The sequence below is a fragment of the Ceratotherium simum genome, chromosome 40 (assembly GCF_057802395.1).
Source record: "Ceratotherium simum simum isolate JZ-2026a chromosome 40, ASM5780239v1, whole genome shotgun sequence".
NCBI classification, from domain to species: Eukaryota; Metazoa; Chordata; class Mammalia; order Perissodactyla; family Rhinocerotidae; genus Ceratotherium; species Ceratotherium simum.
The window spans coordinates 3700289-3725865 of NC_141939.1; the positions used below are offsets into that span (position 1 = coordinate 3700289).

The window sequence follows — 25577 nt, forward strand, 5'->3', positions numbered from 1 at the left end:
CATCCTGGATGCCCATCCCCCTGGCAGGGTCCACCACTCTTTGTCAACTGCAAGTCCCTCAGGACTCCTGCAGCCCCCGGGCAGAGTCTCCAGATCTGGGATGCTGATGACAACAACAGTAGCCAGCATCTCGTGAGCGCTCTCTGTGCTAGGCACTTTGTGCATATCATAATTTTGTCCTCAACAGCAGGCCCATTTTATAGATGAGGAAACTGAGGCACAGGGAGGATGCGTGACTTGCCCGAGGTTACCCAGCCAGGGAGTGGCAGAGCCAGGACCTTTCGGAACTCAGGCACACCCATCCTGGATGCGTCTCTAACTCCACAGGGCCGAGGGGCCGTGGACACAGCAGTTCATCTCAGCCTCCTACAGAGCAGGTGTCAGGAGCCCAAAGTGGAGGCAGCTGTCTGGGTCCAAATCCAAAGTGGGAGAAGTCTCCCTCGTAGAGCCGTTGTGGAGACTGTGTGTGAGCGTGTACAAAGCTGAGAGAGCAGTGCCAGCATAGAGTACGCACTTTGTGGGTTAGCTCTCGTCATGTCTTGCCAAAAATGTCCTAGCCCAGAATCCCCCCGGGCCACACATCACTAACTGTGTACTAGAAGTTAGTGGGAGAGGAGGGTGCACTTGACAGGCCCTCCGTCATGGTGGGCATCCTTCATCATGTGCTCTGTAAGGTCAGGGCACTGGGTCCCACCTGGTTGGAAGGTGCTGCCTGCGGGCCTCCTGGACCAGGCTCCGGGGAAGGGAAGGAGAGAGGCGGGCTCTGCGTGGGTGGCTTCTGCAGACAGAGAGGTGGGTGGAGCCTGAAGCCGGATGTTGCTGTGGGCTGGGGGACTTGGGCAAAGCCCCCTCCTTCCCCAAGTCAGGGCCTTGACTGTTGCATGTCTAAAAACAATCAGTGGTTTCAAAACGGCTAAGCCACGGAATCTCAAATGCAGTCTTACTTAGAGGCCCAGTAGATAGAAGGGGCACTGCTCTGATTGAAAAGGGAGTCTTGCCCCACAGGCCTCCCCTTACCCCACACCGTTCCTGGGGTTCCTCTGTGGGACCCCAAGGTCTAGGAGTCACCTGACCAGCAGGGACTAAGTGAGGGCTGAGATGCACCCGTGGGTTCAGGAGGAACTGGAGCCAGTGGGCGTGAACAGCACGTGGGAGTTCTGAGCAAAGGTGGGTAATGGCTGAAGGCGAAGGAGGCTCCAGAGATGTCATGGCCTGCAGGGGAGTCTTGAGAAGGCGCCAGGGGCAGCCCAGGGAGGCTTCACCGGGCTCATGCGTTGGGGTAGACCAACAAGCACCCCTCACCCAGTAGCTGGTGCCTCTTAGCTCAGTGAGTGAAAGATGTGGAGCCACCTCTCCCAGACCCCCGCAGGTGGGCCTTGCACAGAGGCGCTGCCTGGAGTGCAGGACAGGAACCTGGCCTGGGACTTCACATGCTGGGAAGAAGCCCAGTTCATCATCCATCACCCTGTTGTACGACTTTGGGACATTCAACTTTAAAACAACTTTAGAAGGTCGTCATGCTTTCAGTCCCTTGACAAAGTGCTTATTTGATAGAGAGATTCAGTCTTTATTGCTGACCCCTGGTTGTCAATGGATACTTGTTGGGGTGTCCAGGACTAGCCCCTGGAGAGGACAGAGGAGGGCGGAGCCAGGGCGGGTAGAAGGGAGGGAGACAGTAGAAGCAGGTTGACTTCACAGTTTGGTGAGCAAGGCTCCTCAGTGTGTTGAGAAAAGCTGTGCGAAATGGCTCTTTAGGTCCATTAATTGCAGCACAGCCTGTAATTGCAGGAGGTGGGTGTGATGCCTATGGCAGCGCCTAAGAGATCCGGCTGTGTTTCCACTGAAACAAGCCACAGAGCGAGGAACCTTTGGATTTCTCCTGTGGAAGAGCCAGGAGAGGCCCCGGCATCCCCTGGAAGCACGCGGGGTCCCCAGCAGTGGGCTGGACATGATGGGAGTCAAGAGGCAGGAGCCAGGTTCCCTGCTTCTGAGCCGGGTCCAGACAGTTCCAGGGTTAGGCCAGAGGACTGTGCAAGGGACCGTGGAATCAGGCTCCTTGAGGAAGGGGCAGCCAGCACCTCAGGAAGGAGGGTGGGGAAGGGTCCACAGACCCAGGAAATCAGGTGGGCATAGAGAACTGGGACATATTTCCCGAGCCAAGAAACAAGAGAGAGTTCCTCTGCCTGTTGTGTTCTAAACACCCAGCAGGATGGAGTTGCCATCAGCTGAGCTGGGGAAGGCTGTGGGTGGGGCAGGTTTTGGGGGGAAGCTAAGTTTGGACATGTTCCATTTGAGAACCTCCTAGACATCCAGGCGCAGGTGGCAAGCAGGCAGGTGAGTCTTGAGCTCGGGGAGACGTTAGCCTCATCCCCCAACTGAGGCTTGACTTTATAAGGAGCTTTCAGACTTTGCAGGTTTAATACGTGGAATATTTTTTCCTCATTGTTCTCATATGCATTTTTTTGTGCTAATGATTTTGAACACCTCCGTGTGCGCTTATTAGCTTTTTCAGTTTCCTTACCTATAAATTGCCTATGTATATCCTTTGACCATTTCTCTTAGAATTGCTATTCTTTTATTTTCCAAGTGTCCGATGTTTAATCCAAACCAGAGGTGTGTTCTCTCTCTCTCACTCTCATTTTCTCTTGCTCTAGGGACTCTAATTACTTTTAAACATTTCCATTAAGCTCTAATAAATGCAAATATGTATATATTTGATATGCAAGTGACAAAGAATAATATAATGGACACCAGTGAGCCCATCCTTCCCCCAAGAACTAGAGCATCACTAGCCTGCCTCTCTCTATGAGTTCCTCTCCTCTTCCACTCTGTAGAGGTTACCACCAGCCAGATTTGTGCTTTTCATTCCTGGATTTTCATTTTTATTTATAATTTTATCTCTTATGTATCCCTACAAATGTATTGTTTGATTATTCTTGGTTTCGAATTTTATAAAAAATGGAATCATGCTGGTCTCCTAGGACTGGTTTTTCATCCAACAATATGTTTCTAAGACTCATCCATATTTCTGGGTGTTACTATAGTTCATTCATTTTTCACTGCTGTATAATATTTCATCCAGTGGATGCCCCACAATCTGTTTATCTGCTCTGTTGTCACTGGACATTTGGTTGATTCAAGCTATTGTTACTGTAGAGTGCGCCAATGACTACTCTTGTGTGTGTCTCCTGGGCATTGAGTTCTCTAGCATGATACCTAGGGGAGGATTACTGCACCCTAGGGTATGCAAACGTATACATCATTAGTATGAAAATGCAAACGGTTTTCCCCAATCATTGTACCAGTTTGCACACTCACTAGCATGTTTAAAAATTGCCATTGATCTGCGTCCTCTCCAGTGCTTGGCATTGTCAGCCTTCTTACTTCATTGCTATTATTTCCTGCCAATCTAGGAGGTGTTTCATTCTCATCATAATTTGCATTTTCCTATTTATTAATGAGGTTGTGTTTCATACGTTTATTCATCTTTCCTGTTCCCTTTTCTGATGATTATCTGTTCCAGACATTCTCTTTCATCGGTTGTAAATACTGCACATTGTCTTCTCCCATTCTGTTGGGTGTCTCTAACTGGCCCTTTGTTGAACAGAAATCCTTAATTTTGATGTAGTAGAATTCATCAATTTTTTTCCTTTATGGTTTGAACTTTTGAAGTTTTAAGAAATCTTTCACCATCTTTGGATTAGCAAGAGCTTCCTCCACATTTTATTTTAACTCTGCAGCTTACCTTTCCAGTTTGGGTCTTTAGTTCACCTGGAGCCCACTGTTGCACGTGGTGTAGGGAAGAGATCCCTACAGATTGACGTGCTGAGCCGGTTCTCCCAACACCCCTTGCTAAACAATCTGACCTTTCTCCAAATCTTCTGTGAAGTTCCCTTTCTACCGTGTCTTTTTGAGCTCTCTGGTCTGTTTACTGGTATGTTTGTCTGTTCTTGTACCAACCACCCAATTTTTATTACAGTGACTGTGCAATATGTATTAGTATCTTATAGGGAAACTCCCCCTTTGCTCTTCCTTTCTAGATTTTTATGGATTTTTTTATTCCTCCATATACATTTCAGAGTAAGTTTATTGAGATCCTTAAAAAGTCCAACTGAATTTTAAATTGGTATTGTGTTAAATTTACACATTACTTTGGAGAGAAATGACATTTTTATAATATTATGTGGCCCTATCTAAGATGGAATGTAGCATTTATTCAGATTATCTTTCTCTATAGAAGTCCTTGGAGTTTTGGTTAATACTTAGAAACTTTTTAGTTTTTATTGCTATTATGTTTTCTAGGTGGTTATTATGGGTGTATAAAATTGCTATTGATTTTCATAAATTTTGTGTATCTGGCAACCTTATTGAACTCTCATGTATATTGATTCTTTTGGTCCCTCTAGGGACCATGTCATCTACAAATAATGTTAGTTTTATCTTTTACTTCCCAATTCTTATGCTGTTTATTTCTTTTTTGAAATTTCTTTAGAGCATTGTCAGGACATCAATTAGTGGTGGCTGTGGCCAACCTTGGCTTGTCCCAAATCTTAAAGGGCATGTGTCTGAGCCTTTGCCATTAAATCTAATATTTTCTGTAAATAAATATGTGATTTGCAAATACAAACTGCATCAAGGTAAGAAAGTTCCTTTTGATCATAGTTTGCTAAAAGTTTTTGTTTGTCTATTTTAATTATAAATAGATGTGGACTTGATCAAATGCCTTTTCTGTATTAAGGTATTCATATGCTTTTCCCTTCTTATACTCTTACAGATAAAATTTTCTTGATCGTAGTGTACTTTTTTTTAATTCAGTTGGATTCAGTTAGCTAACATTTGTTTAAGGTTTGCATCTATGTTCAAAAGTGAAATGGGCATATAATTTTCTTTTTGTTTGTTTATTTTTCCAGCTTCGTTGAGATATAATTGACATATAACACTGTGTAAATTTATGAAATGATTACTACCATAAGGGTAGTTAATACCTCCATCATCTCACATAATTACCGTTTTTTTGTTGTGGTGGAGATGAGAACATTTAAGATCTACTTTCTTAGCAGTTTTCAAGTATACAAACACAGTCTTGTTAACCACAGTCACCGTGCTGTACATTAGATCCCCAGAACTTATTCATCTTTGACCAACATCTCCTCTTTTCCCCCACCCCCCAGGCCTTGGCAACCACCAATCGACTTTCTGTTCTATGAGTTTGGCTTTTTTTAGGTTCCACACATAAGTGAGATCATACAGTAATTGTCTCTCTCAGTCTGACTTATTTCACTTAGCATAATGCCCTCAAGGTCCATCCATGTTGTCACTATAGTTTTCATTCTTGTATGGCCCCTGTATGATTTAGGAATCAAGATTACTGTAGTGATCGCTGGATTAGCAATATGGAGATTACTGGTGATCCTTTTAAAAGCAGTTTTCTTGGAATAGTGGGGCAGATGCCCCACAGGAGTAAATTGAAGAGAGAATAGAAGGAGAGGAACTGAAGACCGTGAGTTAAAGAACAAGAGAGAAAGGCAGTAGCTTAAGAGGACAGTAGGGTCAAGGGAGTTTTGTTTCCTTGTTTTCTTGTTTTTTGTTTGTTTGGGTTTTTTTGGTGAGGAAGATCAGCCCTGAGCTAACATCTGTTGCCAATCCTCCTCTTTTTGCTTGAGGAAGATTGGCCCCGAGCTAACATCTGTGCCCATCTTCCTCTATTTTGTATGTGGGACACCACCACAGCATGGCTTGATGAGCCGTGCGTAGGTCCACACCCAGGATCCGAACACGTAAACGCCGGGCTGCCAAAGCAGAGTGTGCGAGCTTAACCACTACGCCACCAGGCTGGCCCCCTTGGTTTGTTTTGTTTCAATGGAAGAAAGCAGCAGGTTTAGGATTTTTGTTTTATTTTATTTTTTGGCCCTCAGGCACAGAAGATTAAGTTAATCATATTCTTTGGTTCATGAAACAGTATCAGTCTTGACTCATTTAAAACCGCTTTCTTACTTTCTTTATTTATTTTATCCCCTATTTCCTCCCTCCTCTATAGCAATTATTCTAATTTTTATTTAATTTTTACGTTTTCTAATTTATATACAGAACAATTCACCTTTCTTGGTGTCCAGTTCTCTGAATTTTGACAAATGCATATTAATGTAACCACTACCACAATCAAGATAGAGAACAATTCCGTCACCACAGAAAACTTCCTCCTCCTGCCCCTTTTGTAGTCAATCCCTCCCTTGCCCCCTAGCCCCCAGCAGCCCCTGAAATATTCTCCTTCCCTCTGATTTCTCAAATTTTGTCTTTTCCAGAATGTCATATAATTGGGGTCATACATAACGTAGCCTCTCGAGTCTGGATTCTTGCACTTAGCCAATGCACTTGAGCTTCATTCACGTTGTTGCCCGTGTCAACATTTGTTCACTTTCGTTGCTGAGTAGTAGTCCTCCGTGTGGATCTAGCACAGTGTGTTTATCCGTTCACCAGTTGAAGGACATATGGGTTATTTCCAGCTTTTGGCCAATGTGAATAAAGTTGCTCTAAACATTTGCGTAAAAGTTACTGTGTGAATATAATAGGTTTCATTTCATCTGGGTCAATAAACAGGAGTGGGATATCTGGGTCATATGTATGTTTATAAGAAACTGGCCGGCTGACTTCCAGAGTGGCAGTCCCGTTTTCATTCCTGCCCGCAAAGTATAACAGTTCCCGGTACTCGCATCCTTACCAGCACTTGATGTTGTCAGTATTTGTTAAGTGATTCTAGGAGGTGTGTGGTTGTATTTCATTGTGGTTTTAGTGTGTATTTCTCTAATTGCAAATGGTGTTACACGTTTTTTCATGTGCTTATTTGCCATCTGTAAATGGGATGGCATAAATGGGAGGATGCCACCATCTTCCATGGTGAAGTGTTTGATCAAGTCTTTTGCCCATTTATTAATTTGGGTTGTTTGTTTTCTTACTGCTGGGTTTTGAGAGTTCTTTATGTATTCTGGATATCTTTTGTCAGATACATGATTTGCAAATATTTTCTCCCAGTCTGTAGTTTGCCTTTCTATTTAATAGCATCTCTTGCAGAGCAAAAGTTTTAATTTTTTATTAAAAAGTACAGTTTATCAATTTTTTCTTTTATGGATCATGCTATTGGTGTCGTGTCTAAGAACTCTTTGCCTCAAACCAGGCCATGAATATATTCTCCTAGAAGTTTCATAGTTTAATGTATTACATTCAAGTCTGTGCTCCATTTTGAGTTGATTTTGGATAATATATAAGGTTTAGGTCAAGGTTCATTTTTTTGTAGGTGAATGTCCAATTTTTCCAGGACCATTTGTTGAAAAACACCTATACTTTATCCATTGAATTGCTTTTTAACATTTTTCAAAAATCAGCCGGTCATAGTTGTGTGAATCTTTTTTGGGGGTTCTCTGTTTTGTTCCACTGATCTGTGCGTTTCTCTCTCCTCCAACACCAAACAGTCTTGATTACTGTAGGTATATAAAACGTCTTGAAATCAGATATACTGATTTCTCCCGCTTTATTCTTTTAGCTATTTTTTTATTTCCTTTGCCTCTCCATATAAGTTTTAGCATCAGTGGGTCTGTATCTACAAAAAAATCCTGGGATTTTTATGGAATTGTGTTGAATCTGTAGACCATTTTGGAAATAATTGACATCTTTAGGAGGTTTTCCAGTCCGTGAACATGGTACGTCTCTTCACCTATTTAAATCTCCTGTGATTTCTTTCATCAGCGTTTTGTAGTTTTCAGCCTACAGACTATGTGTATGTTTTGTTAGATTTATATCTAAGTATTTCATTTGTGCAGCTAGTGATTGTAAGTAGTAATGTGTTTGCAATTTTGGTTTCCAATTGTATATTGCTGGGCTATAGAAACGTGATGATCTTTGTGTGTTGACTTTGTATCCTGTGACCTTACTAAGGTCATTTATTGGAGGATTTTTTGTATATTCTTTGGGATTATCTACATAGATAATCATGTCATCTGTAAGCAGCGATAGTTTGGTTTTTTCCTTTCTCATCTAACCAGTATGCTTTTTCTTGCTTTCTTCCTTTACCCTTTCTTTTTCTTTTTTTCCTTATTGCACTGGCTAGGATTTTCAGTATGATATTGAATAGGAGAGGAGAGAAGAGAGCAGATATTCTTGCCTGATTCTGAATCTTAGAGGGAAGACTTTCAGTCTTGCACCATCATGTGTGATGTTAACTGTAGGCTTTTTGGGGATGCCTTTTATCAAGTTGAGAAAGTTCCCTTGGCTTCCTGATTTTCTGAAGAGTTTTTATCGTGAATGGCCATTGAATTTTGTCAAATGCTTTTTCTACGTCAGGTGATATGATCATGTGTTTTTTCTTCTTTAAACTATTAATATGGTAGATTATGTTGATTTATTTTCAAATATTGAATCAGTCTTGCATTCCTGGAAAACCCTATTTGGTGTGGTATATTATTCTTTTTATACATTGATGGATTCAATTTGCTAATGTTTTGCTGAGAATGTTTGCATTTATGTTCATGAGGAATATCACGGTTAGGACTATTCAGGTTTTCTTTTTCATCTTGGGTGAATTTGGGTAGTTGATGATTTTTGAGGAATTGGTCCATTTTATCAAAGTTATTGAATTTGTGTGCAGAGACTTGTTCATGATATTTCATTTTTATCCTTTTAGTGTCTGTAGAGTCTATACTTATTCCTCCTGTTGCATTCCTGATATTGGTAATTTGTGTCTTCTCTCTCTTTTTTTCTTTTCATTCTTGCTAGAGTTTTATCAATTTTATTGATATTTTCAAAGAACCATCTTTTGGTTTCATTCATGTTCTCTATTATTTTTTTGTTTTTGATTTCATTGATTTCTGCTCTTATCTTTTCCTATTTCCTTCCTTCTGCTTGCTTTGGGTTTATTTTACTCTTCTATTTCTAGCTTCTTGAGGTGGAAACATTTAAAATCTTTTCTCTTTTCTAAAATAGGCATTTAATGTGTTAAATGGCCCTCTAACTACTGATTTAGCTGCATCCCTTAAATTTTGATATGTTATCTTTTCACATGCATTCAGTTCAAAATATTTCTGTTAGCTTCCAGTTATTTTCCTGCAGATCTTGATTTCCATTTGATATCATTTCCCTGCATCCTGAAGCACTTCCTCTAGCATTTCTTGTAGTGCAAATCTACTGACAGCAAATTCTCTATCCTTCATTTATCTGAAAATGCCTTTATTTCACCCTTTTTTTTGAAACATATAACCACTGGATGTAAACTTCTAGGTTAACAGATTTTTTTCTTTCAAATATTTAAAGTGTTATTCCATTGTCTTTTGGTCTCCATCATTTCTCATGAGAAGTCAGCTGATTTTCTTACTGCTGTTCTCCTGTAGGGTCTCCGTCTCTCCACTGGCTACCTTTACGATTGCCTCTTTGTCTTTGTTTCTCATCAGTTCGACCATGATATTCCTATGTGTGGTTTTCTTTCTATTTCTCCTTCTTGGGGTTCACTGAGTTTCTTAGATCTGTATATTGATATTTTTCAGCAAATTTGGTGAAACTTTGGTCATTATTTCTTCAAATATTTTTTATATCACAGTTTCTCTTTCCTCTATTTCTGGTATTTTAATTACGTACATATTAGGTTGCTTGATATTGTCATTGAGACTCTATGCATGGTTTTATTAATATTTTTTTCTCTTTGTTTTCAGTTTGGATAATTTCTATTGACCTGTCTTTAAGTTCACTGACCTCTTCTTCTGCAGTGTTCAAACTTCTCTTAAGGTCATCAAGTATATTTTTATTTTAGATATTGAGTTACTTTTTTTCTCAGGTTTAGAAGTCCTGTTTGGTTCTTTTTTATAGTTTTTACTTCTCTGTTAATATTCCCATCTGTTCACTCTTTTCTTTCCTTTAATGCTTTCAACATATTGATAATGGTTGTTTTAAAGGTCTTTTATAATAATTCTAATAAAAAAACTAATAATTCTGGTGACTCCTTTAGCTGTTGATTATGGGTCATATTTTCTTACTTCTCATGTCTTTTAATTATTTATTGGATATTGTAGGTGGTATATTGTAGGGAAACTGGATTATATTATCTTAATATAAAGGCTGTTGAATTTTAGTTTGGCAGGCAATTAAATTACTGGCGGATCCACTTGATCTTGACAGGACTTTATTTTAGATTTTGGTAGAGTGGGTTTGTTTTGACTTTGTCCTTAGTTCTAGAGCATAGCCCTTACCCTTGGGCACAATCCTTACTCCTCAAGCATGGCCTTCCTGGGGTTTCAACTGAATGCTGGAGGTGCTTAGGGAGGTGTCTCCATTCTAGCTGAGCCAGAACTCCAGCTTTTCCCATTATTGCATGAACTCTGAGATGTCTTTTCAGGTCTCTGTCCCCCTACCCTCCAACATCTGCTCTTAGCTGGGCCTCACAGAATCTCATTCTGAACATATGCAGTCCAGCCCTTGGCCAAGGTCCCAAGGGGAACCTCCACACAAACTTCTGGGGCCCCTCCTCTGTGCGGCTCCCTCCTCTCCAGGACTCTACTCTAGAAATCCATCTGCCTCAGCAGCTCCCAACTCTGATCTCTGCCTCATCTCTGCCCTACTGCTGCTCCCTGGATTGTGCTCCACTTCCTATATCATGGGCCAGAAAGTGTCCCCAGCCAATATCTAGGGTGAATGTGGAGCTCACTTCATATGTTTCCCTTCTCTCAAAGATCTGTGCTGTAGTCCAAAGCCTGTAAACACTTGCCTCATATATTTCTTCCAGTTTTCAAGTTGTTTGTGGTGAGAAGGTAAGTCTGACATTCACTACCCCATCATGACTGAAAGCAGAAGTCTAAGCAGTATATTTTCTTTTTTTAAATTGAGATATAATTTACATACAACAAAATATACAGATGTTAAGTGTTCAGTTCAGTGAGTTTTGACAATTGTATGCACCCTTTTAACCACCACCTGCTGTACTCCTATCACCATGCATTAGTGTTACTTGTTCCAGAATTTCATATAAATGGAATCATACAGTATGAACTCTCTCATGTCTGACTTTTTTGCTCAGCATAATATTTTTGAGATGCATCCATGTTGTTGCATATATCAATAGTTCATTCTTTTCTTAATGGAGTATGGTATTCTTTTATGTGAACATGCCACAAGTCCATTCCTCTGTTGATTGATTGGGCAGTTTCCAGTTTGGGACTGTTATGAATAAAGCTACTGTGAATCTTCTTGTTCAAGTCTTTTGTGGACATATGTCTTCATTTATGCTAGGTAAGTAGGTCATAAGGTTGAGGTGTGCTTATAAGAAACTGCGAAGCAGTTCTCCAATGTGGTTATACCCTTTTACACTTTCACCAACAACATATGTGAGTTCCAGTTGCTCTGTGTCTTTGCCAACATTTGGTGGCATCAGTGTCTTTGAAATGATAGATCATTAGGTATCTTGCATTTTGCATTGGAACATTTGTATTTCTTTGACGATTAATGCTGTCAAGCATCTTTTCTTGTACTTATTGACCATTTGTATATCTTCTTTTATGAAGTGGTCTAATCTTTTGCCTATTTTAAAAATTGAGTTATTAGTTGTATTCTTGTTAATTTGTAGGAATTCTTTATACATTCTGGAAATCAGTCTTTTGTCAGATATGTGTACTGCAGATATGTTTTCCAGTCTGTGACTTGCCTATTGAGTTTTTTAAAGACTTTATTGATTTTTCTGTATGTTTGTCTGTTTTCTTTTTCATTGATTTCTACTCTTATTTTTATTATGTTCTTTCTTCTAATAACTCGAGTTTAATTTGCTCTTCTTTTTCTAGATTCTGAAAAGCTTAGATCTAGAAGCTGATATCACTGGCTTTACACCTATCTTCTTTTCTAATAAAGGAATTTAAAGCTAAAAATTTCCCTCTAGGTACAGCTTTACTGCATCCATAAAATTTTGATATGCTGTGTTTTCATTATCATTCAATTCAAAATATTTCAAAATTCTCCTTGCGATTTATCTTCTCTGAGCTGTGGGTTAATTAGAAGTGTGTTGTTTAATTTCCAAATATTTGGAATTTTTTAGATATCTTATTGTTTTGGATTTTAATCTAATACCATTGTGGTCATAGTCATGTTTTATCTTCCAGCATCTGGTGTATCTTGGTAACCATAGAATGTGCTCTTGAAAAGAATGTGTATTCTACAGTTGTTGGGCATAGTGTTCTATAAGTATTAATAAGGTCAAATTGGTTGATAGTGTTTTTCAAATTTTTTATATCTTGTACCATTTGCTGGAAAAGAATATTGAAATCTTCAACTATGACTGTGGTTTATCTCTTTCTCCCTTTAGTTCTGAATTTCTTGCTTCAGGTGTTTTGAAGTTCTATTACTAGGTACTTATAGTAGTCCCATCTCATCTGTGGTTTTGCTTTCTGCAGTTTTAGTTACTCACAGTCAACTGTGATCTGTAAACATTAAATGGAAAATTCCAGAAATAATTCATAAGTTTTACATTGTGCTCTGTTCTGAGTAGTGGGATGAAATCTCGCCTGAGACGTGATTCATCCCTCTGTCCAGCGCATCCACGCTGTATACACTACCTGCCCTCCGTCACTTAGTTGAGGAATCACGGTGCTTGTATTCAGGTAACTCTTATTTTACTTAATAATGGCCCAAAGTGTAAAAGTAGTGATGCTGGCAATTCGGATATCCCAAAGAGAAGCCATGATGTACTTCCTTTAAATGAAAAGGCGAAAATTCTTGACTTAATAAGGAAAGAAAAAAATCATATGCTGAGGTTGCTAAGATCTATGGTAAGAATGGATCTTCTATCCAGGAAATTGTGAAGAAGAAAAAAAAAATAGTGCTAGTTTTGCTGTTGCACCTCAAATATGTATGTATAGGAAAAAACATAGTAGATACAGGGTTCGGTACTATTCGCAGTTTCAGGCACCCACTGGGGGTCTTGGGACGTATGCCCTGCGGATAAGGGGCACTACTGTATATATATTTCAGGTTGTTCTTGATGAATTAATCCGTGTATCATTCTGAAATGTTCCTTTTTGTCTCTAGTAGTGCTTTTTGTCTTGAAGTCTACTTTTTTCTGTATTAATATAGCCACACCAGGTTTCTTATCCTTTTTCTAAATCTGTCATGTCTTTGTAGTAAGGGCATCCTTTTTGTCAATAGCACAGAGTTGGATCTTACTGTTTCATCCAGTCTGCTTCTTGTACACCTCTAGCCCACGGCACAGCTCTCCCTGGTGTGCATCCCCCGGACTGTGCCCACCATCCTGCCTGTGATGGACCCGGATGCCTCCAGCTCCCCCATGAAAAATACTGTTGCCATGAGCATCCTTATACAGGTCCCCTTAGCTGTGTAAGATTATGTTTGGGACATTTACCCAGAGTGGGGTTGATGGCTTGCAATGTCTGCTATACTTAACTTGACCAAGGATTGCCAGATTTAACAGTATGTCCCTGTGGTGATGGGAATGATCCAGAAGGGAGGGGAGAAAGACGATGAAGAAATGGGAAAGAGTGGGAAGAATTGTTGGAGCCACATGCTTGAGTAGGTGAGGGGGGCCGGGACCCACTGCGCAAGTGGAGGGCTTTGCCTTAGCCGGGAACAGGGACGGTTCATCCCCAGAGAAGGAGGGAACACGGTGGCTGGGCCAGACGCAGGTAGATGGCTAGGTGTGGTGCTAGGAGCTTGAGGAAGTTTTCTTCTGTGGCTTTTATTTTCTCAGTGAAGTAGGAAGCAATGTGAGGGTAAGGATGGGGTGCAAGTACTGGAAATTTAAAGAGAAGGAAGATATGAAATCGCTGTCTTGGAGACTGGGCTGTGCATGGACCTAGGCAACAGAGCCCGATTGCTGGGCAGTTTCCAGGGTGCTCTTGAGGTGCGTGGGAGTGGGCTGTGCTCACAGGAGAGGCCCGGGCACGGGGAAGGCCCAGCAGAGGGCTCAGCAGGCTCAGAGGGGCAAAGCTCCATGCCCGGCACCGAGCTAGGCTCTGCGGGCACAGGATGGGCAGTGCGGGGAGGCTGCCTCGCAGAGCTCACCCTGCAGAGGGAGCAAGCGAGCAGCTGTGCAGATAATCAGGGCCTCACCGTTCTGCTAGGGGCACGGGGAGGCTGAGGGTGGGTCGGTGCATCGGGGTTGTGCTTCCCATTCTGTGGGAAGTTCTGTCATTATGTGAGCATGCCGCTCCGCAAGGTGCAGGAACTCAGTGGGGTTTTGTCTATAGCTGTATTGTGTACTATAAAAGTGATGCATGCCATACCAAAAGAAATTAGGAAAATGTAAAAAAAAAAAAAAATCATAAATAAAACAGTAAAGATCACCTGAAATCCACCTCCTCCCCATAGGTAGCCGTGGATAGTTAACATTTTGATGTGTTGTTATTAAAGAAAAGGCCTGGTCCCTGCCCTACGGGCCCCTAAGCTCCAACCTCCCACCCAAATGTGAACAACATCCCCACACCAAATGCGGCCGGGCAGCAGCGAGCATGTTAGGCTGCGATTGGCCAAGAGAGGTGCCCTCCGCATTCCTGGGGGAAGTCAAGGAGGGCTACATGGATGAGGTGTTCAGTGTCTCTCCAGGACAAGACCAGCTCCCAGCACCCATCCCACTGTGTGGCTGAGAGGGTGGGCACACTCGAGGTGAGGCGAGTGGGGAGGGCCCACTCTGTGTGAGGAGCAAGGCAGCAGAGCAGCCATGAGGCACAACTCCTGAGTGTGCTATTCCACCATAGCCCCTCGATTTGTGCAGTGCACAGCCTGTGTGGCCATGCATGGTAGTCATGCAGGGAGATTCCCTCCAGTCCCTACTTCAGCCCATGGCCTGGCGCCCACACTGGAGCAAGATGGAGGACTGGGGCTACATGTTCCTGGGTCTGTGTCCTCCTCCAGACAGCAGCGACAGTGAGCTAGAGCTGTCCACGGTGCGCCACCAACCAGAGGGGCTGGACCAGCTGCAGGCACAGACCAAGTTCACCAAGAAGGAGCTGCAGTCCCTCTACAGGGGCTTCAAGAACGTGAGTGCTCCCCACTCCCCCAGGAGAGGCCCTGACCCACCCAGCGCTCCTATCCCTAGATCCGGACAGGAGGGACTCTGGCCCAGGCAGACCTTCTAGAAACTTCTCCATGGCACAGTAAATATCCCAGGGGCCTTTATGGGGCTCATGTTTTGTGGTAGAGCTGTCTGGGAGGGTGGGCCAAGACCCAGAGTCAGTATTCTGAAGGCACTGTGCTCCTTTCTGTGTGCCTCGATGCTGGCACAGAGGAGGAACATACAGAGAGACCAGCTTGGCATGGGGGGACCAGCCACCCCCCTCCACCTACCCCCTCCTGCCTCACCGCGTTCCAACCAGGCTTTCCCCAGCCCAGGGCTCAGTGGGAGCAGAGAGGCCTGGCCCTGCAGAGTCGGAGTGTGGGGCAGGGGGTGGCCAAGGTCGCTGAGAGGGGTGACTTCCTGCTGCAGGAGTGTCCCACGGGCCTGGTGGATGAAGACACCTTCAAACTCATTTACTCGCAGTTCTTCCCTCAGGGAGGTGAGTCTGAGGCCTGGCCCCCCACTGCGTCCCGTGGCAGCTCTGCAGAGGGTGGGTGTCCCTTTTACGGGGAGGGGACCCTCACCTCCACCTCTACCCTCCCTGCCACCCCTTGCCTTCCAGAGGCCTGGTGCTGCCTCTGTCTTGTTGGAAGAGGGGACTTCAGCCCAGGATGCAACTGGAACCCTCAGTGGGGCTGTCTGGGATGGGGGCTCGAGTTGCTAGGGGACCCCAACACACCCCAGCCCTCGCCCTTGCTCTCCCCAGATGCCACCACCTACGCGCACTTCCTCTTCAATGCCTTCGATGCCGACGGGAACGGGGCCATCCGCTTCGAGGTAGGTCCCTGCCGACCCCTCCCACGTCCTCTGTCCCTGCAGCCTTCTGTGGGGGGAGTCTCCCTGCCCTGGTGCCACCCTCCCGAGGCTGTCCAGAGGCTCAGACATGGTCCTGGCTGTAAACGGTCCAGTGTGTCACCCCCGGAACAAGTGAACTGTCCATGGGCCTAACTGAAATCATTGGGATTTGATTTTGCTGTCTGCCACCCTTTTCTTCCATTCCAGCCCCACCAGGCCAAGGGAGGCACTAAGGCACATGAGGTGGTAATGCCTGACTTGAATTTGCATTTGAAGAAGAGGCAAGGTTAACTCAGAGGTCTGCGCTAATGGTGCGATTTCAGGCACCCAGCCCCAGCATTTACCCCCTTGCCAGAAAACAGGCAGAGCACCCCAGCCTGAGCGGGCTCCAGGGTCATCCCAGCTGGGACCGTGAGTGGCCTGGTGCCCCCGCTGTCAGCAGCCTGCCCCCGGCCACCTGCCCCACCGCGCTGGGCTCCGCGCACACAGCGTGTGGGCTCCGCCCAGGCCTGGCCACATGGGATCATTTGACAGAGGCCCCATCTGTGGAGCCCAGACCCCTAAAAATAGCTGCAGGCTAAAAGCTGAAACCTCTTCAGAGAGGAAAACCTCGCGGAGAGCCGGGCTGGATCGATAACCGCCCCGCCCGGCGTCCAGGCCAAGGGCGGCGATCCGGCCGGCTCAGAGCGCCTGGGGAGCCGGGGGTAATAATAACCCGGCAGTAACGCTGCGCCGGGTGTTTTTATGCCGCCAGCCCGCCGGGCACACTGACACGCAGACCGTGGGCCACCCCAGGCCGCTGCCTGGCTCAGTGACCGCGGGCGCCCCGCCCGCTCCGGGCCACGCTCTCACGGCCAGTGCGTGTGTAAACGTACAATGTTTTCGTCTTTTTAAAAAAATGTTCAGTAATGCCTGCACACAGTAAAAAATCCCATCAGTTCAAAGCAGTAAACTGGGAAAATGCATTGTCCTCCCTCGCCCCTCCTGGTGACCAATTTCTCGTGTGTCCCTTAAGAGGCACCTGAGACTTCGGGGAACAAAGTGTGAGAAGGAATCTAGGGGATTCCAGCCACATGGACCCAGCCAGGGCTTTGCTGGATGACTTTTCTTTTTCAGACGTCAGAGGATTGAGCCTGCCCCGGTGGCATGGCAGGCGTCAGGGAGGTCCCGTGCCCCCTCCTGCGGTCATCGCTCTCACTACCCTGAGGGAGAGAGGCCTGTGGTTCCTTTAAGGGGGTGGGTGGTGGGTCTTTGTGTGGGGAGGTGCAGTCAGTGGCTGAGTTGGGGGTGCTGGTGCTGAAGCCCCTCTGCTAAGCACCTTCTCAGGAGGTCATTCATCTCTGGCATCATCCGGGCCTTCCATGTGCTTCTCTGCATGTGGAATTAATTCCTCTAGTTCCATCCAGGTGTGTTTGTTTACCTCAAGGACCTTCTTGATTTCAGTGTTCTGCTCTAGGAAGGCTTTTTCAGGAAGGCAGAAGGGCACATAGCTCCCCAGGGACCTTCCAAGTGGCATAGCCCCATCCTGGTGCACCATGGGTTGGGATCCCCCTGGCCAGAAAGGATCCTGAGGGGTGAGGGTGACACTCGGCTCCCCTCACTGCCTCGGACTGAACCTTTCAACATGCCCCCAAAATGGAAAGTCAGCTCGGCTTATCAGTATTTGCAAAATCAATCCTTTTTGTATATTCTTGAGAGACAAGACATATATTAATTAAAGTTTATTGATATGGTAAAATATTGTAACTTCCCTGCCCTCAACAAAAAGACTAACAGAAAACAAAAGGACAAATCAAGCAAAACTCAGCATTGCCAAGCGGGAGCCGTCGTCCCACGTCCCACCTCAGGGTCTAGCAGCTGCTCTGGTCCTCTTGGGTCCCTCGGGATGTGTCCACGGGAGGGAGCCTGGTGTTGGCCTCCCCTCCCGCCAGGCGACGGCCACGCACACACAGATGCGCCTCATGCCATCCAGGGCCTGTCTGATTCAACTCGTTCATCGTGCCAGCAACGTGCAAAGCTTTAAAAATGATTCTTCAGACTGCTGATGCCTTTTCAGTACCCAGGATCAAGTCAGGCTCCCCAGCCGGGTTTGAAGTGACGTTGGCCAACCTGCTCGTTTGGAGAGTTATGGCCGGGTGGGTGTCTGGAGGAGGGGGTGGCTGCCTCTCTATTACCTCCCCCTGCAGTAACCCGCTCCCTGTGCCGTCAGCTGAGCGGTGTGACTGCAGTAACCAGAGAGAATGCCCACAACCCCCGTAGTCACACCCTCTGCTCCCACCCGCGGGCTGGGCTCCTGCTCTGCGCCCTGCCGAGTGCTCCTTGTGTGCACTTGGGTGTGTCTTAGCCTGGGGTCACAGTCATTGCAGGAGCCCCTCACCCTCCCTGGGTCCTGCCTCAGGGACAGCCATAGAGCAGGGACTGTGGGGGTGACGGGCTTCGTGCACCTCAAAGTTAAGAGCAAGGACTTACAACTAGCGATGGTCCCGCGTGAAACTGCTGTGTGGGGCTGTAAAGTTAGAACTAGCATCCGGACATGGGCTGGCTGGACTTGGGGTCATCTGTGTGTTTTCCAGGGGACATTCTCACCCACTCTCTCCTAATACTGTCATGACTATGTCACACACACTAGGGGACGCTGAGTGGGGTCATTCCTCGGTTGAGGCCGACCTTGAGGGCTTCTACGCGGCAGGCCCGGGACTGTGAGACAGAATGAGAGGACAGAGGTGCCGGGGCCCTCCCATTGTTTCTCCTTTCATGTATTTTCATTTTCTTCACTTACACACACACGTGACTTAAGAGTCCAATAGATTTACAGGGTGTGCTTTGGAAAAACAGCAGTTAGCCGCCCCCGCACACACCGCGGAGGCAGCCACCTCCCCTGACAATCAGCCGATTGTCGCTGTGTGTCCGCTCGGCTCCCGACAGCACGCTCTTTTGCTCCTTCCTGGCTGCCTGGTTTCAGATGCTGCCTGTCGGCTCCGCCGTGGGTGATGAGGAGTCAGGCCTCCTCGCACACGTGCCTTTCCCATCCCTGGCTTCCCGACAGAACTGTAGGACTCGGATTGGACAGGGACTCGCGGTTCACTCTTGTGCTGTGAACTTGACCCCCATCTGAGCCTTGCAGTAACTGTGATGATGTCTTCCTCTCCTGCACACATTCTTATTTTGCCCACAGTTAAAGGTTGCCCTGACTGCTCAGCTGCCTGGTGTCTGTGGCCTCCTCATGAATTTAGCACCAGGCCCTTCTCCAGTTGTCTTCTTGGCATCTCCCTGCGGATGCCTCCCCAGCCTCCAAGGGGACCTGGTGCCCTCTGCAGACCTCTTCCCCTCTTTCCTGGGTTGTGTCTGTGGGTTCCAAAATCTGTCACCTTCCTCTTTCTTGCTTCACTCTCTCTTTTCGGGGGCCCATCTTCCGGCAGCTTCCTACGAAAGAGCACATGGGGTAACTTGAGCCTGTGGATGTCTGGAAGCGTCTTCTGTTCTCACTCTTGCTTGCTGTGTTGTGTGGGCCAGAGCTATGGGGGGAAGCTGTGCTCCTTCCGGACGGTGGCGGCATCACCCCGCTGTCTTCCTGCCTCAGGTGTTGCTGGCAAAAGGCAAAGCCTGCTGATTCCTGACCCTTGTACGGGACCTGGTTTTGTTTTTTCTGTTTGGTTTCGTTTTTCTCTCTGGAAGCGTATAGGATCCTCTCTTGGCTATGTCATCATGCTGTATGCCTGCAGGCGACACTGCGGGCTGCGCTCACGCGTGTGCTGGGCCTCGGCGGGCCCTGGGCACGCACAGCCTTCCATTCTGGGAAGTCCTTCAGTGCTTCTCTGACATGCTTCCCTCCGGCTCTTCCTGGAACTCCTACTGTTCGGGTGTTGGCCACTCTGGAGGGGACCTCTCATTTCCCTATTTTCTCTCCCATTTTCCAGCTCTGCCTTTTCATGCTACTATATGGAAGATTCCATTTGCTCTTCCAAGCCTTCTTCTGAGTCTGCCATTTTGCTTTCTTATTTTGAATTCCTAAGAGCTCTTCCTTGTTCTCACTTATCCTTTTTCATAGCATCCTAGTCTTATTTTAGGGTGCCGGATTTCTAATGTCTAAATCTGATAGTTGCTGTTAAGTTTTTTCTTCAGGAATAAGTTTTGTTTCTCCCAAATTGCTTGACTCTGTTTCCCTTAGTCTTTCTCTCTTGGGGTACAGGCTTCCTCAGATCCAGAAAATCTAAAAGTTGAGTAGGGATCAAGTAGAGCACTCCCCTTGATCAAAAAGCGCCCCAGGTCTTCTGTGTCAGTAGCGATGCGTTAAATGGGTCTAAGACACCGTATATTTGAATATCTTTATTTGAGAAGATCAGTATCAGCCAGCATGCCATCCCTGCCACACACGTGCACATGCATACACACACACGCGCGCGCACACACTCACACCGTGTTGCCCTAATGGACACCGTCTGCCCGCTCTGTCATGGAGGCTCCTCCCCAATAGCGGTGTGAATTTCAGTGGAAGCCACACAGAGAACTGGAAATAGAATCCGGGCTTGGATTGTCACTGCTCAGCCTACCTTCCTCTATAGGACTTTGTGGTTGGCCTCTCCATCCTCCTGCGAGGGACAGTCCACGAGAAGCTCAAGTGGGCCTTTAACCTCTACGACATTAACAAAGATGGCTACATCACCAAAGAGGTACGGGGGTGGCTGGGGTGGTGGCCTATCTGCCCCGCCTCCCCTCCCACTGCTGCATACCCTAACCTCTCTTCCCCTCCTCTCTCCTGCTGCCCCAGCTGTCCTGTACCCCTCCGTGTCCAGAGATATGGCTCTCAGCCTAGCCCTGGGGGGGACAGCCAGCCAAAGGGCTCTCCTCCACTCCCAGGCTCCTGGTCCTGGACACCTGGGACATCCAGTTCAGCAAGTGTTCTCAGATCATCCTTTCTTGCAGGGAGGGCCTGAAGGAGACAGAAGCTGGGGTGGGGGACTGGCTTTGGCTCCCACCAATCAGTGTAGGCAGTGTGGTCCTTTCAGGCAGGGTACAAACAGGGGCCTTACCACACAGGCCTACAGTCAGAGTTTTTTTGGCCCAAAGATTTTTTTTGTATATGAAAAAATCACTACAGGTTCAAATTTGGGAGATTGCACATTAAAACCTATCTCCAGCATCTCTTGGAGTCAGAAGCTCACGCTGGGCACACTACATGGGGGTGAGCTGGTCTCTGTCCAGCTCGCACGGCCCCCCTCCCCGCTCACTCACCCCTGCCCTGGAGGTGCCCCCCCACCTTGTAATGGAGCCCCCTCCCCTTGAGCCTTCCCACCCCCCCACATCCTTGCAGCCGGGCTCATGCCGGCCCCCCGGCCCCCCTCCAGGAGATGCTGGCCATCATGAAGTCCATCTACGACATGATGGGCCGCCACACCTACCCCATCCTGCGGGAGGACGCGCCTCTGGAGCACGTGGAGCGGTTCTTCCAGGTAAGTGCTCCAGCCCCGGGCCATGCAGGGAAGGGCAGCCAGAAGAGGAGGGGGCTTCTGCCTTTAGGGCGACCCTGGACAAGCCGCTTCCGCTCTGAGCCTCTCTCCCTCCCGTGAGGTTAAACTTGCATCCCCCATCTGGCTGGTTGTCAGGACCCCGAGGAGTGAATTAAAACACCATCCCCACTCCCAATCTGCTGAACCTCATCTCAGGGCAGGCCGGGCCTCGTGGATTCCAAGGCAGCCGACACCCTGGCCAGTGTTCTGGTGTCTTCCAAGAGCTCCTCCAGCTCCTCTGGGGAAACTCTCTGTGAGAAGTGGAGTTGGGGTGACTTTGCTCTGTGCCCATGGGGACTAGAGGGGCTGAAGGCTCCACCTCCCGCTGGCTGGGGGCCCTCTAGACTTGTTGCTGTCCTGTGCCTCGGTTGTTCCATCTGCCCTGGCCGCCCATCAGGGAGGTGAGGGGTCAGATGAGTGGGGACATGCATTCTGGGAAGTATAAGCCCAGGAGGCCACCAGGGGGTTGCTGGGGCGGCGGGGGGAGCAGACTAGGAAGAACCCAGAGAGGTCAGCTGTGGGTGGGAGGTGGCTGGGGAGGCTCTTTCTGTAGCCTGGATCCAGGGGAGGGGACAGAGGGGACAGGTTAGGGTGGAGGGAGCCCACCCACTGCCGTGTCCTCAGGCCTTGCACAGGGGCCATCCCTGGTGAGACAGACTCACTGAGGGCATGGCTTGGGTTGCAGAAAATGGACCGGAATCGAGACGGGGTGGTCACCATTGACGAGTTCCTGGAGACCTGTCAGAAGGTGGGCAGCATCGGGAGTTGAGGACACCCTGCCTGTCCCCGGGCCCCTCCCAACCTCCAAGCTCCACTTTCACTCTTTCCTCTGAGCCCATGCCCTCCCCACGCGGTCCTGCCAGCCCTCTGCCCACGTGGGCACGGCGTCCCTCAGCCCTGGCCTGTAGTGCCTCGCATCAGAGGGGCAGATGGGGTGGGTGTCCTTAGGGAGGGTGATTAGGCCCTGTGGCCCGCGGGACAGGGTCACGCTGGGGGAAGGCACCTGGAGCCTCCCCAGCATTGCTGCTGACCCTCCGCTGCAGAGCACCCTTCAGGGGGCAGGACACTGGGCCTCCACTGGCCTCAGCCACCTGCCTCCCTCCCAGAGTGGCCTCCAGTTGCTCCGGCCGTGTGCAGCAGGGAGGATTGTCCCTCAGTGAGTTAGCATCTCCCGCACGGGCTTGCAGTCAGCCCGCGCGGCTGAAGACGGGCTGCCTGACCAGCTTGCCCCTCGCCCAGCACGCCAGACAGAGCAGTCACTGCGGGCTTCGGAGCCCCTGACGAGAATCAGCTCACGGGGGTCGGATTTGGGCCCTGCCCTGCCCTGCCCACCAAGAGCCTACCCAGCCTCCTGTCCTTCTCTCCCCACACAGGATGAGAACATCATGAGCTCCATGCAGCTGTTCGAGAATGTCATCTAGGACATGTGGGGGGATCCCTGAGTGGCCATTGCCACCTCTGCCCCCAAAGAAACCTCAGTCCTGCCAGGAGCAGCCTCCATGAGAAACTTTTTTCTAATATATTTGCAAAAAGTGAACAGTTTGCTCCCGACACACACACACACACACACACACACACACACTCGCTCTTTCTCTCTCCACTCCTCTGGGCTGGCAGAGGGGGACAGGGGTGAGGGAGGACTGAGTCTGGCTGGGAGCTGGATCAAGGTGATGAGAGCTGAACGCCCCTGGCCAGTCCCCTCCCAGGCCAGCAGGGCGAAGCTGCCTCTGGGATGGGCAGCTGAAAGAACAGAGTCTGCTGGCCGCTGGCCCTGGGTGTCACCAGGAAAGCGCACAAGGTCCCCTGCAGAGGAGGGTGCGGTCTCCAGAGCAAAGGCCCCACCTGCGTGAGCCCATGCACCCCGCCCTCCTCCCACCCTTCTTGCCCACCACACATGGGCCAGGTTCTGGGGGCTGCTCTGGCCTACCTGTCCCCCCAGCCACTCCCTGCCCACGGACTACACTCCCAGAATGCCCCTCACTGCAGGACCCTGGAGGGGCAGCTGAAGGTCCAGGGAATTCTGATGAGGAAAAAGGTGGTGTTGGGGACAGAGCCTGCTGCTTCGGGGACATGTTTCCCTGGGGTCCCAGGACGCCTGCCGCTCCACTGAGCTGGGCGAGCTCAGGTGGTGAGGGGCCAGTGGGCTCCGTTCTCCCTGCACCCCAGGAAGGGGGGCCTTTCAAGTTCAGGGATTGGGTGTCTTGGTGGAGAATCTGAGGGGAATTGTCTGCCAACGCCACTGGATGGGAGAAGCCTTCCCTTGCCCCAGTCCTGGCTCAGGGGGGCTGCCCATACTCCTCAGGCTCTAGACTGTTCCCCCAAGGTCACTGTTGGTCCTGAGAAGAGGTCGCATGGCCCAGGGACTGGCAGCCAGGGAGCCCCGGTGGGGGCGGCGGAGCGGGCCTGGAAGGGACCTGTCCCTCCCCTTCCCCTCTGCCGCGTCCCCCTTGGCCCAGCGGTTTGGCTGAGCACCGCCCCCCTTCCTGGTTAGGGTCCTGGAGCAGTGTGGCCACCCCTCCACCCAGGCTCACCCCAGCCCCCTAGGAAAAGCACAAGCCCCCCAAGCAGCTCAGGCAGCAGCCCACGAGGGGAGCCAAGGACACTGCTTTTCCGAGACAAGGCCCCTTGGGGGGCTAAGGCCTGGGTCCCAGCAGCCCCAATACAGGTGGCCCTGGGGGAGAAGCACGGGGGTCCGTTCTGTGCCTCGAAGCAGTGGGGGCTCGAAGCCCAGCCCCAGCCCAGCCCAGCTCACCAACATTCAAAAGCACAAACTCGGGGGACTCTGCTTGGCTGGGTTCTGCTCTGGGGATGGAAGCCTGAAGCCAGAGCCAGCAGTGAGGGCTGAGGGTCATGAAGCCAGGTGGCAGGTTGACAGAAGTCTCCAGGAAAGAGAGAGAGAGAGATGCTGCTCCCACCTGCCCAGGCCTCCCTGAGAAGGAACCCAGCCCCAGGCAGCAAGGGCCCTCCGAGGAAGATCCCCGTATGATACATTCCATCGGCTGCCTCCCCCCCACATCGCTGCTCAGTCCTGGCCCCAGGGTGAGCAGGGCCCTCGGAGGCAAGGCTGGGTGGCGGGGGCTGTGGAGACTGGCCTGGCTGGGCCACGGGGGACCCTTGACACCCACACACAGGTGAGCCTCCCCCTTGGAGTTGCACTGACACCCCATCTCCAGTCTGACTGGGGGGGTCCCTCTCCCCTCCTCCAGGAGGGCATCAGCTTTCCCTGGCTCAGGGATCTTCTCCGCCTTCCCCACCCCCAACCCGGCCCTCCCAGCTGGTGTAGCTCTGCTTCTAAGGGGCCAAGGCCATAGGAGAGGGTCACCACCCTTCCCCTGCCCACCTTGGCCTCGGGCCAGACTGGCTACATATGTCCAACCAGGAGGGGTCTGTCTCCCACACTGGGATGGGGACTGGCGGCATGTCTGCATGGCAGAAGCGTCTCCCTCGGTGCGGCCTGGGAGGGTGGTTCCTGTTCTCAGTGCCCACCAATATTCAGTCCTGTATATTTTAATAAAATAAACTGGACAAAGGAGAGGGACTCCTGTTGGCTTTATCTCTGAATTTTGGCCCAGCCGCTCCCATCCATGCTGCTATTAGCCGTGGCTCCTGCCCAGTGCTGTGCTGGTAAATGTTTAACATTCCCCGAATTGTAGCATTTGCAGTTTCCACGCTCGATGTCAAGCTCCCAGTGTGACGTCATGGAAGGTGGAGTCGGGAAGAGATGCCCGCAGTCAGGATCCTTTATGAGAAGCTCCAGCCCTGCAGCCTATACACAGAGCTGGGGAGCAAGGTGACTTCTTGAGGCGCCATTTGTATCTCGTTCCCAGATCGGTTTTCTTTGCCGGTTCCAGGAAATCATTTCTGCACACCCCCTTAGCTGGAGGGTGCAGGTCACAGGGCAGAAGCAGAATTTGCCTGAAGACATCTTCCTTTCTTGCTTTTTGTTTTCAAAAGTGTAAACTCAGTGATGGTTATGCCAGGAGAGGGGCAGGAAATGAGAATCCAGGGGGAGGTAAGGGGGCTCCCCAACTCGGAGATGAGGAGGAGGGAGGTTCTGGGGGGGTCTGGCAGTGCCATGTGACATCTCCATGGTGAACACAGACCCAAGCCTCACCAGGTTTGGCTGATGGGCTGTAGCTGGGAGGGACAACAAGAGCCCCCTTCCACCACCACACACAGAGGCT

General features: G+C 48.7%; 1 protein-coding gene across 1 annotated transcript in view; it reads left to right on the plus strand.

The window, feature by feature from the left end:
• Positions 1-24922, plus strand: part of KCNIP3 (potassium voltage-gated channel interacting protein 3) — a 29323-nt gene extending 4401 nt beyond the window's left edge. The window contains exons 2-8 of the mRNA XM_004435807.3: positions 14890-15014; positions 15461-15530; positions 15798-15868; positions 20449-20556; positions 21232-21336; positions 22079-22141; positions 22767-24922. Of these exons, the coding sequence (XP_004435864.1) occupies positions 14890-15014; positions 15461-15530; positions 15798-15868; positions 20449-20556; positions 21232-21336; positions 22079-22141; positions 22767-22814 (590 nt within the window). The 3' untranslated portion in view covers positions 22815-24922. The remainder of the gene's footprint in view (positions 1-14889; positions 15015-15460; positions 15531-15797; positions 15869-20448; positions 20557-21231; positions 21337-22078; positions 22142-22766) is intronic.
• Positions 24923-25577: the final 655 nt, after the last annotated feature.